Here is a 19,397-nt window from a genome sequence, read left to right as displayed (position 1 = left end):
AGTTAAACTAGAAATTGCATTAAAGTAAATGAATGTAAAAAAAGGTTGGTACACATATTCATACGTTATGGCTTGTTTACTCGTTTCTCCTTGTGTGTGTGCAGATAGTTTGAGTGTGTAAGCTTTCAGTATGTTTGAATTGTGACCCGTTTTCCATAGAGGAAAATTCTACTTATACTAAGTAACTGCCTACGGACACGTTTAGGACGTAACCGCTAATAACTGCTACGGGCGTATTTGAATTCCAAATAACGCCTCTTCGACGAGAAACCGCAATTTAGCTCCTCTCTTCGATGCCAACCGTTCTTCGACATCTTCTTTTTTCTGCCGAACCATCTTTCGATCAACATATCCTTTGGTCTTCACTTCGACTGTCGAACTTGGGACTTGAGCTTGCTTCATTCTCTTCGAAATCTGGGTCAAACTTCATTGACCAAATTTATTATAAACTGTTAAAAATACAGGATAACAAATTGCCCATGTCTTTTTCGTTGATATCTTCAGACAAAAGAAGAAAGAGTACATTTTTTGAACTTCATTAAGCGTATTTCTCTGGTCGAAACTGACCATATTATCAGTATGAGATTTTTAAAGGTAGCCAAAAACAACCTTTTTTATTGATGTCACCAAACTTCACTTAGTGGGCCACGTCTCGAATCTTGGAATCGCCATTTCATTTTGCTTTTATTATACCGTTCACCACGTCCAATGGAAGTTTGAAGTTTTAAAGGGATGCACCTTTTCTTTTCTTCCATGTTTCCTCATTTGGAAGCCACCTAGAAATTGTCTTCAACCCTAAGATGACACTCGCTATTGGTTGAACTCTGCATATTCACTTCTTTTGCCACTTCCTATTCTCATCATTGTTTTGCCTTCCTCCACAATATTCTCGAGGTTCTATGCCTCTCAAGACCATTGGTTTTCTCCGATTTCAAGACCTCTTTACTTTCTTTCCTCCACGTGGCAGTTGTGAGAAGCGGAAGATGAGAAGTTAATTCCATTAACTGCGTTTGCCATTATAAAAGACCGATTTCCAATGGATCTTCTTCCTTCGTGTCTTCCCTTCTCTTGCAAGGCAAAGATTATTAACTTTGCATCATGGAAGTGTTTCCTCCAGAGCTCCAAATTCTTATCGCAAAAAAGATTGCTGCCTCGAGCGTTAGAGATTTAATATCTTTCAGGGCGTTTGCGAAACTCCACCGACGACTATCTGAAGATGTTGAAGTACTTAGGGCCATCTCTGATGACTGCTTGCACCTTCTTTTCCTTCCTTCGCCCAACGTCGGACAACGACGGCTTATGCAACAACTCACTCTAGAGGGTCATGCACATTACTGTGTTGTCAGGGTTGCCCGACTGCTCCAACAAGCCCGTCCTAACTTGCGAATGATTCAACTCGTGCTGAGGAATGCCCTTCTTGCAAGGTCGGATGAAGATGTATACTTCTCACTCATGTTGAGGGTGTTGGCCGCTGAGGGTTTTGACAGAAACCGTGCTTTATCAGTCTTTAGGGGTCTTTTCGTTCGACAACAACTTGCTCGTTGTAGGTACGTTATTAGTGCTGACGGTCTCTTTGGTTAGGACCAACTGCCGTTAGAGCTGCGTCACATGCCCCCTGGTTTGGTTCACCATTTTACCTGTCTTGCCAATGGGGTTTGTGCGCAAAGTAATAGGACCCACAATCCTCACTTTCCATCTCCAGGCGCAGACAATGATGACGATATGGTCAATATATGTCTCTTTTGCCGTCTCGACATCGAATTCGCTTGGTTCCTCGAGCACTTTCGTTTCTTTGACCTTGACTTCTTGCTATAAGGATTTGAAGCCCCTTTACCGTGCGTCGGACGGATACGACTTAGTTTTGACCATTTTGGCTTTTAGTATGATTCTAGGGCAATGCCATTTTTGTAATGCTTGTCGAATGCTGCATGATGAAACTTGCATTTCTTGTTTACAATTTGATATCTTGTACTTTTCCCGTTAAAGGCTTTTAATTACTTAATGCCATCTTTTTATTCTATTTTCGAATTAGTCTAAAGTTATTTTAACTTCTTGTAATAATGGTTTATACTTTTTTAAACACTTTCCATTTATGTGCATGATTCGATTATCGTCATTCAACTCTTCGATTTCATATGCATTATTCGAGGCATCAACAAGCATCCCAACTTAAGCTACTTAAATAACAATGCTTTGAACTCTCAAATGCTTAATCCTCCACAGCAACAACCAAGGAAGCCTTCAACTCTTGAGGAAACTATGATCAACTTCATAAAGATGACTCAAGGAAACTTTGAAGGGATGAAGACGAGTCAAGAGGCTGAAAAAAGAACAATGAAGCCTCCAGAAAGATGCTTGAAACTCAGCTGGGGCAATTGGCTGAACAAAATAAAGGGGGATTCTCAGGTAACACACAAGACAACCCTAAGAATGAATCCTGCAATGCTATTGAATTGAGGAGCAAAAAGGTTCTCACACCTTTAGTTCCAAAAGCTCCAAAGAAAGTTGATGAAGTAATGGGGGAGGATGGTGAAGTTGAAAAGAATAATGAGGGTGTAGTTGAAAAAGAAATTGAACAAGGAGTAGTTGAAGATGAAAGGAAGAAAGAAATAGAGGGAGAAAAAAGTGAGAAATTAATAGATGAAAACTCAATTTTGAGGAAGTCTAAGAGCCAAATGTTGAAGGATGGAGATCAGCAACAAGTTGTTCCATCATATGTGAAGCTTCCCTACCCTCATTTAGCCAAGAAGAAGAAGAAGAAGAAGGAGGAAAGTCAATTCAAAAAGTTCATGCAACTTTTCTCACAACTTCAGGTGAACATTCCTGTCGGTGAAGCTCTTGATCAAATGCCTATGTATGCTATGTTCATGAAAGACTTGTTGACTGGAATAAGAAAGCCAAAAGATGATGAAAACATTACACTTCAGAAAATTGTAGTGCCATTCTTCAAAAGAAACTTCCACCCAAACTAAAAGATCCAGGTGCTTTCACTATTCCTTGTTCCATTGGGCCGGTAGACATTGGTAGAGCTTTGTGTGATTTAGGGGCAAGTATAAACTTGATGCCCATTTCAATGATGAAGAAGCTTGGATGTGGTGAGCCAAAGCCAACAAGAATGACCCTCACTCTAGCTGATAGGTCAATATCTATTCTAGATATGGCTGAAGATGAAGACATGCCACTCACTTTAGGAAGACCTTCCTTGCTACATATCATGCTTTGATTGATGTTGAAATGGGCCAACTTATGTTGAGATTCCACAATGCGCAAGTTGTGTTTAATATTTTTGAAGCCATGAAACATCGAGCTGAAAATCCTAAGTGTTACCGGATTGATGTTATTGATGAAATAGTTGAAGATGATTCTCGTGAACCTCAACCAACACAACCAATGAGAAAACAATTGTTAATTCTATAGAGAATGATGAAGATATTGAAGATGTTGAGGTGAAAGATTGTGTCAAGCAACTTGAGGCAAGCAAACAACAAATGCAACCGCCACCACTTGAAGACATCCTTGGCGAAAAATATGGGGGATCGGAAACTTTGAATAATGAAAAAGAAAAAAATCCCGAGTTAAAAGAACTTCATTCCCACTTAAAGTATGTTTTTCTTAGCGAGGATTTTTCCAAACCAGCAATCATCAGTAATACATTGACACCTCTAGAGGAAGAGAAACTAATGAGGGTGTTGAGAAGCAATCAAGGAGCATTGGGATGGAGCATTTCTGATCTAAAGGGTATTAGTCCAGCCTATTGCATGCATAAAATACATATGGAGGCTGAATACAAACCTGTGGTTCAACCTCAAAGGAGACTAAATCCGACAATGAAGGAAGTGGTTAAGAAGGAAGTGTTAAAGTTGCTGGATGCAGGTATGATTTACCCTATTTCTGATAGCTCTCGGGTAAGTCCTATTCATGTGGTGCCTAAAAAGGGAGGAATGACGGTAGTGGCTAATGAAAAGAATGAATTGATACCCGCACGCACCGTCATCGGTTGGAGAATGTGCATAGATTACCGGAGATTGAATTCCGCAACAAGGAAAGACCACTTTCCACTACCATTCATGGATCAAATGTTAGAGAGATTGGCTGGCCAAGCCTTTTACTGTTTCTTGGAAGGGTATTCGGGATATAATTAGATTGCGATGGCTCCAGAAGATCAAGAAAAGACTGCCTTCACTTGTCCTTTTGGTATATTTGCTTATAGGAGAATGCCCTTTGGGCTGTGTAATTCGCCGGCAACCTTTCAAAGGTGTATGCTCTCCATCTTCTCTGAAATGATAGATAAGAACATTGAGTTATTTATGGACGACTTTTCTGTGTTTGGTAAGTCTTTTGATCAATGCTTGTTTCACTTAAATGTTGTACTTAAAAGATGCACCGAAACTAACCTTGTTTTGAATTGGGAAAAATGTCATTTTATGGTTACCGAAGGTATAGTTTTGGGGCATAAAATAAGTGCTAAAGGCATAGAGGTGGATCAAGCCAAGATAGAGGTTATAGAGAAACTTCCTCCACCTATTAATGTTAAGGGAGTTAGGAGTTTCTTGGGGCATGCTGGTTTCTATCGGCGTTTTATAAAAGATTTTTCAAAAATTTCCAATCCCCTTTGTAACCTCTTGATCAAAGAAAATGAATTTGATTTTGATTCTGCATGTTTAAATGTTTTTTCTTAGATTAAAACCAAGTTGGTGACTGCACCAATAATCATTGCACCCGATTGGGATCTACCTTTTGAACTTATGTGTGACGCAAGTGATTATGCTGTTGGTGCAGTCCTAGGCCAACGAAAGAACAAATTTTTCCATGCAATTTACTATGCAAGCAAAGTTTTAAATGAAAATCAAGTTAACTATTCGACTACTGAAAAGGAATTGCTTGCAGTAATCTTTGCATTGGAGAAATTTCGTTCTTATCTAATAGGCTTCAAAGTCATTGTTTTTACAGATCATGCAGCTCTTAAATATCTCTTGACGAAAGGGGATTCGAAACCTCGACTGTTGAGGTGGATCCTTTTGTTGCAAGAATTTGATCTTGAGATTCTCGACAAGAAAGGAGTGGAGAATGTAGTAGCTGATCACCTCTCAAGGCTGGAAAATAAGGAGGTGACAAGGAAAGAGAAGGCCATCACGGCCGAATTCCTGAATGAAAAGCTGATGGCTATTGGAGAAAGGCCTTGGTTTGCCGACATGGCGAATTTTAAGGCTGGTAACATAATTTCGGATGATATGGAGCAGCATCAAAGGAAAAAGTTTTTCAAGGATGCAAAACACTATTTGTGGGATGATCCTTATTTATTTAAGGTAAGTGTTGATGGTTTGATTAGACGTTGTGTTGCAGGTACAGAAGCCAATAGTATCATGTGGCACTGCCATAGCTCAGCTTATGGAGGCCACCATAGTGGAGAAAGAACAGCTGCAAAAATCTTGTAAACTGGTTTCTGGTGGCCTATTCTCTTCAAGGATTGCCAAGAGTTCGTAAAGCGGTGTGATAAATGCCAAAGAACAGGTAGTATCTCTAAGAGGAATGAAATGCCTCTAACTGGAATCATTGAAGTTAAACCTTTTGATTGTTGGGGCATAGATTTTATGGGACTATTTCCCTCCTCTAACTCTTATCTCCATATTCTTGTGTGTGTTGACTATGTTACCAATTGGGTTGAAACGATACCATGTGTTGCTAACGATGCTAAAACTGTGGTTAATTTCTTGAAGAAAAATATTTTCACTAGGTTTGGAACCCCTAGAGTTTTGATCAGTGATGGGGGAAGCACTTTTGCAACAATCTTCTTGAAACTGTGCTTAAAAAGTTTAACATCAAACATAAAGTTGCAACTCCCTACCACCCTCAAACTAGTGGGCAAGCGGAGGTTTCAAACTGTCAATTGAAACAAATTTTGGAGAAAACTGTAGCGTCTTCTAGGAAAGATTGGTCTAGGAAGTTAGATGACGCTCTTTGGGCATATAGGACTGTGTTTAAGACGTACCTTGGGATGTCCCCTTATTAGTTGGTTTATGGGAAGGCTTGTCATCTCCCAGTTGAATTGGAACATAAAGCTTATTGGGCTATCAAAGCCCTAAATTTTGATCAAACTTTACCTGGAAAGAAAAGGTTGTTAAAGCTTAATGAGCTAGAGGAGATGAGGTTGCGTGTGTATGAGAATGCCGTAATTTACAAAGAGAGAACTAAGAGGTATCATGACACGGGGTTAATGAGGAGAGAGTTTTATATTGGACAACTTGTTTTGCTGTTTAATTCCAGGTTGAAGTTATTTCCCGGGAAGTTAAAATCCAAGTGGTCCGAGCCATTCGTGATTGTAAGCGTCTCTCCCTATGGAGCTGTGGAGCTAAGTAAGCCTTGTGAACAAGAGACTTTCAAGATTAATGCTCAAAGGTTGAAACCTTACCTTGGAGGTGAACTCCCAAAGAATAGAGCAGGGGTGGTGTTGAATGATCCTTAGGGGTCGTCATAAGTCAAGCTAGTGACAGTAAAGAAGCGCTGGATGGGAGGCAACCCATCAGATTTAGATCCGCTCAGGTATTGTGTATATTTATTTATTGCATTTTCACAAAACAAAAAACAGCAAAAAGATTATTTTTATTTTTTTAGAAAGTTGAAAAACTAAAATTTTTCTAAGTCATGACCATTGTGGCACGAAATTCTTCATCGTGGCACAATTTGAGAGCAAGAAAAATGAGATTCGCCACTGGAAACATCGTGGCACGAAAGCTCTCAAATCGTGGCACGTTTGCTGGAAGAATCATAATCGTGGCACGAAGGTTTTTGATCGTGGCGCGATGGAAACCCAGAATGATGATCGTGCCACGTTTGATTTCATCGTGGCATGTGAGTGGGAAGTTTTGAAATCATTTGACCGTTACAAACACCATCGTCGCACGACCTACACCCAACGTGGCACGATCATTCTTCCTTATATATACCTGGCTCACAAAATTTTTCCCATTTCTCATTTTCCCTTAACAAAACTCTGCCAAATTTTCGTCCTACTCATCTTCAACCTTTCAAATTCGTCCCTAACCACCAAGTACTCATCTCCATCATCCTCACAAACATCTTAACCCATCAATACATCGAACTCATCGACCTTTCTCCACAAATTCAACCAAACCCTTACTTCACAAACCTTAACCCATAAATCTTCATCTCCCTTAATCCAACTCATTTACCCTAACTCAACAAATGGCCTCATCATCCCACAAACTTTCAAGATTAACCCGCAACACTCAATCAACCCAACCACCACAACAACCTACCTATGAGAAGTTTGAGGATGACGAGCATGCCGAGAGGTTTGAAAAGATCAAGGGGTTCAATTTTTCTGGCGAACGTAAGTTCGATTTCATCAATCTTCAGAGATACCCGCAACTTGAAACAACAATGAGAACTCTTGGGTGGCAGAAGTTGAACAACATGGTGGCCAAAGAGAGCAATCGTACCATCGCTCTCGAGTTTTTTACTAATGCTTTTGGAAGTGAGAGTAATGTTGCTTTTGTGCGAGGGAAGCAAGTAGATTATATCCCTAGAGTCATCAATGCATTTCTAGGTTGAAACCTCCAAGACAATGCCATGTTGAATTTAGGAGGCAGAAAAACACGAATAATTTTCCATCTGATGATGATCTTCAGCAAATACTGCAAGAAATTGGAGAAGAAGGTACTGATTATGTGAGGTCTAGAGCCACTGGGCTTCCTACTAGGATGGATGTGGTGGATCTTAAGCCACAATACAAAGCTTGGGCTTCATTCATTCATTCTACATTGGAGAGTGTTTCCGCAACATCTGAGTTGCCTATGGAGAGGCTGTATATTTTGGAGGCCATTATCTTTGGCTATGGGATCAATGTTGGCGGCTGATCAACATGAGTATTCAACTAATGGCAGAGTGTGGTACATCAATGCATTTAGGGCATAGTTGTCTGATTAATGCTTTGTGCAAGAAAGAAGGTGTCCCAAAGGAGCTTGGAGATATCATGTTCAAATCAAAAGGGGACATTGATGACACAGCCATAGTGAAGTTTGAGAGGAAGAAGGGTCGTGAAGGACCACCGGTTCAGCAAGCCCGTGGAGGACCATCTCAGGCGCAACCCATGCAAGAAGATGCGCCTCAACACCCACCACTATACCCGATGATGCTCGATTACATATGTGGTATGACCAACTGGGCCCAAGACACATCATCACAGCTGTACGTGGACGGTCCCTATTTTGGAGCGGAGCTTTCTCTTGCTGCTGATCAGCACCGTCAGAGGTTGCTGCAGAGCAATGCTTTTGACAGGTTTGGCACTAAAGCCAACATGGAGGACTACTTTATGGATCAGCGATGACATGCTGGTGAGAGAGAGGGTCGTGTTAGAGCTGATTTTGTGCGGGGGAAGGCAGCTAGTGAACAGAGAGCAAATGAATTCTATGCTGGCTTGTAACAAGACCCCGAGGCTACTGATGAGGATGAGCAGTGACAGACTTGGAGTCTAAATTTTTATTTTCTGCTTTCTATCTTCTGTTTCTTTATTTTGATGCACTTTTTATTATTCCGTTTGAACATTTTGGTGCTATGTCGGTTTGTTTCAATCCCCCGTTTGTAATACTTTCCTTGGTTTATTATTAATGAATCTGTTTGTTTGTGGAAATTTATCAGTCTCATAACAGTGCTATACCAATGATATGCCAAAGAGTTCAAAGGAGGATGATGCCTAATTGATTCAAAGGGAAGTGTGCGGCAAAGGAAGTAGGTAGCTACAACTACCAGATATCTCAACTTGTAAGGTCCATAGCAAAAATTTTATTTTTCCAATTTTACATATATGAGTGTTTCATGCAACTGCTGTTTCTAGAACTTGCGATATTTCTCTATTTGTTGATTGGTCTTGTTTTGTACATACTAAGGCAAAGTGCTTGGTACCTTGAGCCTTTTTGAGCCTACCCTGATTTATTCATTATTTATCCTTTGTAAAGCCAAATTGAGCCATTAGGTATAGTTCTTTTGTTCGATGACGAGCCATGTTACAAACCTAGAAAGCCTTAGGATTGAATGTCCCAATTAATTGTTTGAAGTTAAGCTATCTAGGTTGTGTGAAATGTTCAAGTTTGGCGTTCCTTCTGGAATTATCAACTTACTAAGTTTGGGGTGGGGGTACTAGAGAATCAAGAGAAGAGAAATTGTTAAATTTTATATTTTATCTCTTGAAAAACAAAGCAAAAGCACTTGAAAATGTGCAGAAAAAAAATGAAAAGAAAAGAATCTTGTGTATGAGACCAACATTGTTCATATGTCTCGAAAGAATAAGTTCTCTAGTACTCTTCTGTGTTAAATTTGAAAGGAATGAGATTGGTTTTCTGTGATGTTACCAAAGATACCCAAGTAGTATGAGCTTAACTTCATTGTTCTATAACACTACTTCCCAAAATATATCCACCTTTCACCTAAGCCCCGTTATAACCCTAAAAGACCTTAAAAGTGTGTACTTGACTCTGACTTTGATTGACAGTTTAGAAATTTTTCAAGCTTATGGTAATACAGCAGACCTACATGATGATTGTGTGACCCTATTCAAACATATGCGTGGAGTTGTGGATTTGGAGGTAAGAGTTAGGCATCTGGTACATCATTACACCTGAAAGGAGTGAACTTTTTAAGCATATCAGTGGTTGGTAATTTGTTATCTTACTGCGATTTTTTTCAATTGCAAATTGGATTCCTTGAGGACAAGGAATGGTTTAAGTTTGGGGTTGTGATGACGGTGCATCAACATTAGTTTTTAGTCGCATTTATGCCTTTATTGTAGCATTTAGAGAGTCAACTGCATGAAATTCATGGTGAAATCAAACCAAAACATGAACAAGAGCTCAAGAGAAGAAACTTTGAGAAAACAAGGAAAATTGCCTAAGTACTAAGCATCATGCCACATTTATGACCTTCGTGGTACGATTAATGAAGCGTGGGACAAAGATTCACTTCTAGAAATTTCGTGGCACGAAGCAATATGCAACGTGCCACGATGGTAGATTTTGTCTGCTGCCATGTAGGATTAATGAGACCATTGTGCCACGACTAGCCCATAACGTGGCACGATGATGGGCTTTTCAGAAACCCTAAAATTCTTTCTATTTATAACCAACTGCAAGCAAGGATTAGGGTACCGATTATTATTGCGATTTTGAGCATAGAAGACTGCAGGAGACCGAAGAACAAGCCCTGAATCTCATACCAACTCTCTGTTGGTTAGATTTATGTATGTTTTCTCTTGTTTATGCTTATGATTGTTTAGTTATGAGTAGCTAAACTCTTAGTTTGATTGAGCCATGATGAAACTATTGTAATATATGAATTTGTAGTTGAACTCTCTCTATAATCAATGTTATTCAGTCTTTATTCAATATTATTTGTGTTTATTGCTTTTCATGTTATTGTTTTGTATGACTACTAGCCCTAGCTTCTTGCAATCATATGAATTGATCTTAGGAATTGAATGACTACTAGCCCTAGCTTTTAATCCTGATCTAGTAATTTTGTTTAACTCAACACTAGGAACCTAGAGATAAATTGAGAATTATGATACATGAATTAACGTTCCGACATCGCTTCCACGGTTATTCAATCTAGTTAAGAGATTAATATGGTTATAACTTAGGAAAGGGTTTTGAGTCAAGAGATTGATCAAAACCACTTAGTTAATTTATCGTTAAGATTGAGTAGTAATGGAGAGTAAAGAGAGGTAGACTATTCATATAACACAATAGCGGATTCACCGACTTAATCATTCATCTCAATATAATTTTCTCTCGCACTTTGTCTCTACTTTAATTAAGTCTGATAAAACCAAACTTTTCTGCTTAGGGAAATTAATACAAACTTTACACATCCTAACGTATAACGCGCTCGCTAGAATTGAAATTAACACAGTCCTTGTGGATCGATATTTATTACTACTTCGATAGTTTTTGGTACACTTGCCAGATTTCTATCAGCTTCTATGGTTGGTTGGTGACAGTACTCTGTAGGTATGGGAAATTTATTTTTTCCCTTGCCTCTATATGTGGCAGGTACTCCTGTCTGACGTTCTAAAGGATGTTGGAACATCCTATATCTGTAGCATTGGAACTTAGTTCTCCTCTGCTCTTGAGAGAACTTGCTTCTCTCTATCTCTATGTCGGAATCTATTTTCCCTGAATGTAGCATAGGAATTTATTTTTCCTCTACTCTGGTGGTGAAGGATGTTGAAACATCCTTTGTACAAGAACTCTTGTTCCTTAGTTGTAGCTCAGGAATTTATTTTTCCTATGCTCTTGAGACTATGCTACTTACCTGATCCGCTGTTGCATGTCTCTGATCCAGTGTAATACCTTTGCCAGCTGAAGCTGTGATTGAAGATTCGTGAGGTATTCAATGTATGCACACTCTTGCTATCTCTAGAGTGATACTACCTGCTACTTCTTCTTCTTGAATATGTGTTCGTGATGACTTGAGGAAGTGTATCTATGGTATCTCTTTGGATTCTGTGTGCTAACTGTTTCTTCATAGGTGTGGTTTCATGCTTTTGGAGAAATGGTCTTTTGTATCCCTCTTTTTTATAAGTATTGACCTTAATTTGTTTTAGCCAAAAATTTGTCAAAGGGGGAGATTGTTGGGTATTTGTGTTGGCTGCATTATTGCTAAAACAAAAATCCTTGTTCTGTAAGTTGGAACCAATGTTCCAGCATGTGGTTAGGCAACTCTATAAGATGTTGGATACAATGTTCCAACATCCTGGCACGGTTCAGTGTGCCTGGGTTCTTGCCTAAATGTATGCGCGCCCTTTATTGTTTAAGGAAACAATATTTCCTTTACTTATTGATCAAGCAACGCGCATATCATCTAGGAATCAGCTGTGGAATATTTCTAAAGTAGATATTTTATTTTAGGAAATATTTGTTATTATTTGGAACGCTCCTATAAATGTTCTGACATTTTACGACTTTCCAGATTTGTTGTTGATTCTTGTTTTGCAGGTTAGCTGAACCGATCTGCAAGTTACTGAAGCCCAATGATTTATTTAGCCCAAGCTACTTCAGTATAAAAGGAAGACTTCAAGACCTAATTATTCATTCAAGCCATCATACTAAAAAAGTTTAGATTTTTAGGGTTTGAGTCTTCATGTATTCTGTTCTTGTATTGTTTGTGATGCAAGTCTAGAATCTCTTATTGTGTACCTTTCTTGTGTCGTCTGTGATACTTGTTTAGGACTGAGTGTGTGAGGTTGATACTCTTGTGCACTAGACCGAAGTTGTGAAACAAGGTTCTAGTTGATTTTGTTGGAAGGTAACTTCTACTTTTGTTTTGGTTGAGGTCTGATAGGTCACTGGGGCAGTGACTGACCATTAGGATAGTGAGATGGAATCTCAGATCTAGGAGTTCCTAGGTTGAAGTCTAGACGGGTAGGTCCTAGGTCATATAGTGTAAACGAGGAGTTTGCTGAGAGCTATTGAATAAGGACTACACTAGTGGATTTCCTTCCTGGCTTGGTATCCCCCAGATGTAAACGTGTTGTGCTGAACTGGGTCAACAAACTCACTGTGTTCTTTACTTTCTTGTCGTTTATTTTTCTTGTTTTTACTTCTGTTTTTATCTCGATGTTGGAACATTAAACGAAACAATGCAAACGTTAAAACATCTGACAGAACATTTAAAACAAGTACGCTAGAATTTCAGAAGTTCAATCAACATATCTTAACAACAACACCAACAATTCACCTCAATTCATCAAGAATCACAATTCACCATTTATGACCCTTTTTCTTCAAAACTCTTTAAAACAACAACAACTTAATCACAACACACATATAGCAAAACCCAAGGCATGAATTATCATCAACAACACAACATAACATTATTCAAAACATAATCTCATAATTTCATCAACAATCAACAACAACAACTCCATTTTTACCAATTTAAGTAAAAATCATCAAAACAACTTATCAACAACAACAACCATGAGTTTTAGGCACATAACACATCAATTTCATGAAGTTTATCATACCCATAAATTCACATGAATTAAGAGCATGAAATTCATCATCAAAATTCACAAGTCAGAATTAACATAAAATCACTTAAATCCATAATTGAAAATAAGAGATTATAGCTTAATTCTGAAAAGGAAACCATCCCACTTACCTCTAGCTCTTGATTCCTCTATCTTAAGCTTCACTTTAGCTCCTAGCTCTTCAAACCCCAAGCTCTCTCTCTAGCCTTCTCTTCTATCCTCTTGATTCACTTCTCTCTCTATCTCTCTCTCAAAATATTTTGTGAAATGAGTGAATGAATGTAAAGACCTAATTTTCTCACATGTGTTATATAGTCACCACATAATTGGGCTAGGTTTCTAATTGTCTTAATGGGCTCAATATTCTTACCAACAAATTCACTAAGGTTACTAATCACTTAAACCGTCAAATAACGAATAACTACCGTCTTTAAATAATTATCCTAACTCACTAGTAACTTAGTAAAAATGTTTACTCCCACTCAAAATACCATAAATAACCCTCTTAAAAAAATGACTATTTTACCCTTGCTCACCAAATGACCAAAATACCCCTGAGTCTAAAATGATTAAAATACCCTTCTTAGGCCAAAACCCACTAATCGCAAATAAAATACACGCAGATACAAATAATCACATACGAGCATATAAAAACACATACAATAAATAATTAAAATAACTCTAGTGAAAAACGGGCTATTACAACTCTCCCCCTCCGGATACGAAACCCTCATCCTGCTCTGGAAGGTAGCACCCTCACCATTTGGTCTAACCAAAATCACCTTCACCAAAATGATCTTTTTCCCTCTCAAGCGCTTCACTTCCAAATCTTTGATCCTAACTGGCCAAGCTTCAATAGTGAAATTACCCCTTACCTCCAATTCATCCACTTGAATTATGTGAGGCATCAAAAACATACTTCCTCAACTGGAACACATGGAACACATCATGAAGATTCGACAACGACGGCAGTAACACAATCCGATATGCTACAACTCCAACCTTCTCAACAATTTCAAATGGTCCAACAAAACGCGGTGTTAACTTTCGACACTTCAAAGCACGTCCAACATCGGTTACAGGGTTCACTCTAAAAAACACATGATCACCAACCTTAAATTCAATGTCATTCCTCCTCTTATCGTAATAACTCTTCTGCTTACTCTGAGACACCCTCATCTTCTCCTGAATCATCTTAACCTTCTATGTCGTCTCTTGCACAACTTCTGGTCCTAACAAAGCACTTTCTCCCGACTCATAACAACACAACGGCGTCCTACATTTCTGTCCATACGAAGCCTCAAACGGTGTCATATCGATACTAGAATGAAAATTGTTGTTGTAAGTAAACTCAATCAACGGTAAACATTCGACCCAACTGACACCATGTTCTAAAACACATGCTCTTAGCAAATCTTCCCAACTCTGAATAATCCTCTCTGTCTACCCATACGTCTTAGGATGATAAGCAGAAATCGATATCAACTTAGTTCCCAAAGCTGCTTGCAAACTCTCCAAAAACTTAGAAGTAAACCTCGGATCCCAGTCTGACACAGTACTGGATGGAATACCATACAATCTAACAATCTTCTCAATGAAGATCTCCACCAACCTCATCACAGACATACTGGTCTTGATAGGAACAAAATGTGTCGACTTCGTTAACCGATCAATAATCACCCAAATCGAATTAAATCTCTTCACGATCTTTGGCAACACTCCACACTTTCAATAACAATTTTTTCACTTTTTCTATGAGACATTGCTACAAACGACTTAACCTTGTTGTCGCTAACAGGATTCACCAACCCCTCCTTCAGCTCCCTCACCACTAAATTTGAGATAATCGTAACACCTTCATCACCACCTCCTTTCTCTGTCCCCATCGCAAGCCTCGCATGCTCCATCACCACGTTGCACCCTTCTCCTCCATCCACTGTCTTCCCCATCAATATCATCTTTTCTCCCTCACCTTTTTTTATTATCTCGCTTAATTTTTTCTCCCTTACCCATCAATTTTCCCGCGTCCTTCTTCCCCACCCCCCTCACCGTCCCACCCTCTCCATTCCCCCCTCCTTCGCACACAAACCCTCAACACCATTATCATTATGGTTAAAGCGAGCAACCTTCACCCACACTCAAAACTGTCCTAAAACCACATTATTCAGAGCTTTCAACAATTTTCTCTCGTCTTTAACATTAACATATCTAACAAAACCATAAATTTGTCCATTCATATTGCATTTTTTTGATAAAAACATATTATCTAATATTCCACAAACCTCAAAGCTTTCTTTTAAATAAAAATATTGAATCATGTCTGGAGCATCTATGAACTAAACGGTTACAAACATTCGCAATTCTAAACATGCATTCACCTCTCTGACTGGTAAAGCAACCACAAGCTGAGTCTTCGCCACTGGTGCTGGAGCGTGTGCGACATGCTATTGTGCACTTCTGTTCGTCGTTTCAGTTTGAGGTGCAGCTCGGTTCTCAAAGCCATGTCGCAACTGCACCTGGTTGGTCCCTCTGACACCGGTTGAGCCATGTCGTGAATGATCCCCTAACCGAGTAAAAACCCCAGACCTCTTTCGTGAGAAATCCCTAACCCTAGATTGCTGGATCTATCTGTCCTCTGAACCTCTTTGCCGCGAGAAACCCAGATGTTCATCTTGTCATCGATCACCCTGTCCTTGAGCTTTCCTCTTTCGCACTCTCACCTCAGTCCAATTGTCCCCTTTCTCTCCAATTTCAGGCACCCTGCATGGATCCCCCCCCCCCCCCCCCCCCTCCCCCCCAAAGATTGTCTCTCCGCCGATGAACAGTGTTGTCTCTCTTTCATGCTCTCTCTCTCTCTCTCTCTCTCTCTCTCTCTCTCTCTCTCTCTCTCTCTCTCTCTCTCTCTCTCTCTCTCTCTCTCTCGTGCTCTCGCTCTTCGTTCTCACGTCTTCTCAAAATTATCTTTATAACATTTATTATTATTAGGTTATATTATTCTTGAAACAACTTTTACTATTATTAATATTATCGTTGTTGTTGCTGTTGTTGTTATTATTATTATTAGGTTATATTATCCTCGAAACAACTTTTATTCCATATTATTAACAACTTTTTCTTGTAACAACCCTATTACTATTTCATCGTCTACATCTGGTTGCTATAAATTACTTTGTTATTGTTTTGTTACTTTATTATCCTTATTTAATTAAGTTTAAGGGTAAAACAGTAAAATAATATTAAAATCCCTCTCCTTCCCTTGCGAACCAAACGCATTTTTAATTAAAATATCATTCCTCCCCTCCGTTAAAATCCCTCCCCTCCCCTCCTAATTCTCAAACCAAACGGACCCTGAGTTGGGGACACTCGAGTATGGTGCAGTGCACTGATGTTGGTGTGTTCATTCAGGCATCGAGCCTTAAGGCCTTGGACGGCGATGAACGCTTAGTCCACGTGTTTCCATAGGATTGACCTTTTGAGCGGTCCAGAACATATAATTTTTTTGCTATTTTTGGTGAACACAAATGAATAGTTTTTCCTTAAGAAATGGATATTTATAACTTGATTGTTAATTTTGCAAAAAGAAAAAAAAAAATAGAGAATTGACCGTAAATAAAAAAGAGAATTGATTGTTATAAAACAAATGTTCATCGTTCTCTAAAGGAGACAAAGAGAATCTATAAAAATCAATTTCATTTAAATTCAACCCAATTATTAGTGTTTATCTCCATGATATACACGAACAAGATGTACCTCTTCAACCTTTCCTATACTTTTCTAATATAACCGGTCACATTTACTTTTTCCCTTGATATCCCCCTCAACCTACCGTTACTCTCCCTAACTAGCTACTATAAATAGACCCCTATGTAAGTTTCCAACCAACACAATCCAAACATAACATAGACAGAGAGATACAAACTTTTTCTTCTGATACCAATGGCTTCCAATCACAAAGTTTTAGTTCTTGTTGCTCTAGTGATCACTGCATTGGTGTTATCAACATCTATAGTGGAGTCTAGGAAACTCTCTAACCCTTCCAACTTGATGAGCCTTGAGGAAAGATTAAAAGTGAGTGGCGAGCCTTCCAATTGTTGGGAGTCACTTTTTAAGCTCCAAGCATGTAGTGGTGAAATTATAACATTTTTTCTAAATGGGGAGACTTTTTTAGGAAATGGTTGTTGCCAAGCAATTAAGGTTATTACAAATGATTGTTGGCCTAACGTTGTTTCCTCTCTTGGATTTACCAATGAAGAGACTCATGTATTGGAAGGATATTGTGATGAAGTTGAAGATGTTCATTCACCCCCACCACCTACACCACTAGTATCATTTATTGAGCCTAAGGAGATTGTTCCATAACGGAATAATATTATGTAACTTTGGTCTTTCATGGTTTTCAATATACACGTAATAAAATAAGTGCAATTTCGTTTCTTTTCTGTTTATGAATGCATCCTTGGTTTATACTTCGAGAATGAAAATTAACAATTCTGGTTTTAAGATTTTTATATTTAATAAACTTTTAACCAATAATATGATATGCATTTTCGATTGATTTTATGTGTTTGTGTACGGTGTACCAGATTGTTGTATTTCCCCTCAATTTTTTGTTTGCTCATGTTTTGTAATTTTTTCTATTTGTAGAGAAGCTGATGTTTTGTGCTGAAAATGAAACGTTGTTGGTAACTACGACTTATATACTTATTGGCGTTTAATTGCATTAAAGGACTGATTGTAACAAAAACTAATTTAAAACTAATTTTTTTTAAAATATTTTCGAAGTCGAAAATTGAAGTAAACAAGGTAAAATAGAAAGAGAAATGATATTTTGACATCCATTTTTTAACAACTTTTGGACAACTTTCTCTTTTGGACAACTTTCTCTCTCTTACTCACATGATATTGTTATTCTCTTTCTTCTTTTTTCTCTCTCCATTGTTTTTGACCAATAAGAAGTGAGAAAAACAAGGTTGTCAACAAAGTTGTCATCAAATGGATGTCAAAATATCATTACTCAAATAGAAATACAAGCGTGTTTGGATATGAGTCCTAAATTTAGGTCTATAGCCAAAAATGATTGCCCTCTCGCATTGTTCAAAAGTCCCTTGAATTTATTAGATCGTAATTCGTAATTCCTGGTCGCACAAATCTATCACAGGGATTATGACGATCATAGTTTTTAGGATTGGAACATGACTCGACTTGTTTTAGAACAATCAAAGAGGCATCTAGAGTAATCACATTAGCCATATTCACACTCATAGAAATGGAAATTATAGGGCTCGTTTTTTTTCAACATATGCTTTGCACAGCCCAGAGGAGGTGTGGATAGATTAGCACCTTGGGTTTTATTCTGGTATCTGATTTGGCTCACTTTGGGTCTTAGTTTCTTTCAATATAGTTGAGGTATTTCTCCGGCCAAAAATAAAATAAAAAATATAGAGGTATTTCAAACTAAAAAAAACGAACTTCACATGTTTCATATTTTTGTAATAGGAAAAAACACATGTTTCATATTTTAATTGTCATATAGCCAATTGATGATTAAATTAATCTACGGAATTTTTCATTATTAAATTTTGAAATTCATCGAGTCAAGAAAAATTGCCATGGAAAATTCCAGCACGTATATCTCACCGGCTCATTGGGCGACAGATCTTTGAATAGAAAAACAGTTTGAATAGAATCTTGTGCTAAAGAGTAGAAAATCGGCGGTAGTTATCGTTACGATAATTTTCTAGATGTAGTTCAAACAGACCCACACCCTTATCTCTTATTCATCTATCACCTTCTATCACCAGTGGCAGATCTACTTGGGGACCCATGACATCCCCCATGTATTCTATATATATAGTATTATCCACAATGTTACAAGGAATTTCCGGTTGATGTAGTGGATAGGGGGTGCCTCTATATTCTAAAGGTCGTGTATTCGACCATTTCTGAATTATTTTTATCATTTTTTTATGTTTATGTTTTTTTTTAATATTTTATCCAAAAAAGTTTCCACGGAGACTCGAAACCACACCATCCACGCTCCTTATCAGAAAATCAAACCACCAGAACACTTATTATTGTCAGCTTCTACTTGAAACATTTTAATATATAAACGTTTATTAAAAGTGGAGTGTTCTATAACATTTTGGCACCCCCAAGAAAATAAGTCAAGATCCGCCACTGTCTATCACCATACCTCAAAAAACTCCCAATCCCCCCCCCCCCCCCCCCCCCCCCCCCCCAAATCTTGGTTTCGAATCATTGGAGAAGGATTGCTAGAAGGTTTCTATATACATTTGACGTCAAGAAATAGGTAATGCCTTTTTTAAATCGTTTACATCGATTGTTTATTCTG

The 19,397-nt window shown here is 38.3% G+C and overlaps 1 protein-coding gene across 1 annotated transcript; it reads left to right on the top strand.

Moving 5' to 3' along the window:
* Nucleotides 1-16,758: 16,758 nt before the first annotated feature.
* Nucleotides 16,759-17,479, top strand: LOC146937572 (egg cell-secreted protein 1.3-like). The gene has a single exon (XM_085757785.1). The coding sequence runs from the start codon at nt 16,982-16,984 to the stop codon at nt 17,402-17,404; it is 423 nt and encodes a 140-aa protein (XP_085613911.1). The 5' UTR covers nt 16,759-16,981; the 3' UTR covers nt 17,405-17,479.
* The last annotated feature ends 1,918 nt before the right edge of the window (nt 17,480-19,397 follow it).

This window comes from Medicago sativa, chromosome 3 (genome assembly GCF_051527215.1).
Source record: "Medicago sativa cultivar Bolivia chromosome 3, Bolivia_mono, whole genome shotgun sequence".
NCBI classification, from domain to species: Eukaryota; Viridiplantae; Streptophyta; class Magnoliopsida; order Fabales; family Fabaceae; genus Medicago; species Medicago sativa.
This window is presented reverse-complemented; position numbering and strand designations above follow the sequence as displayed.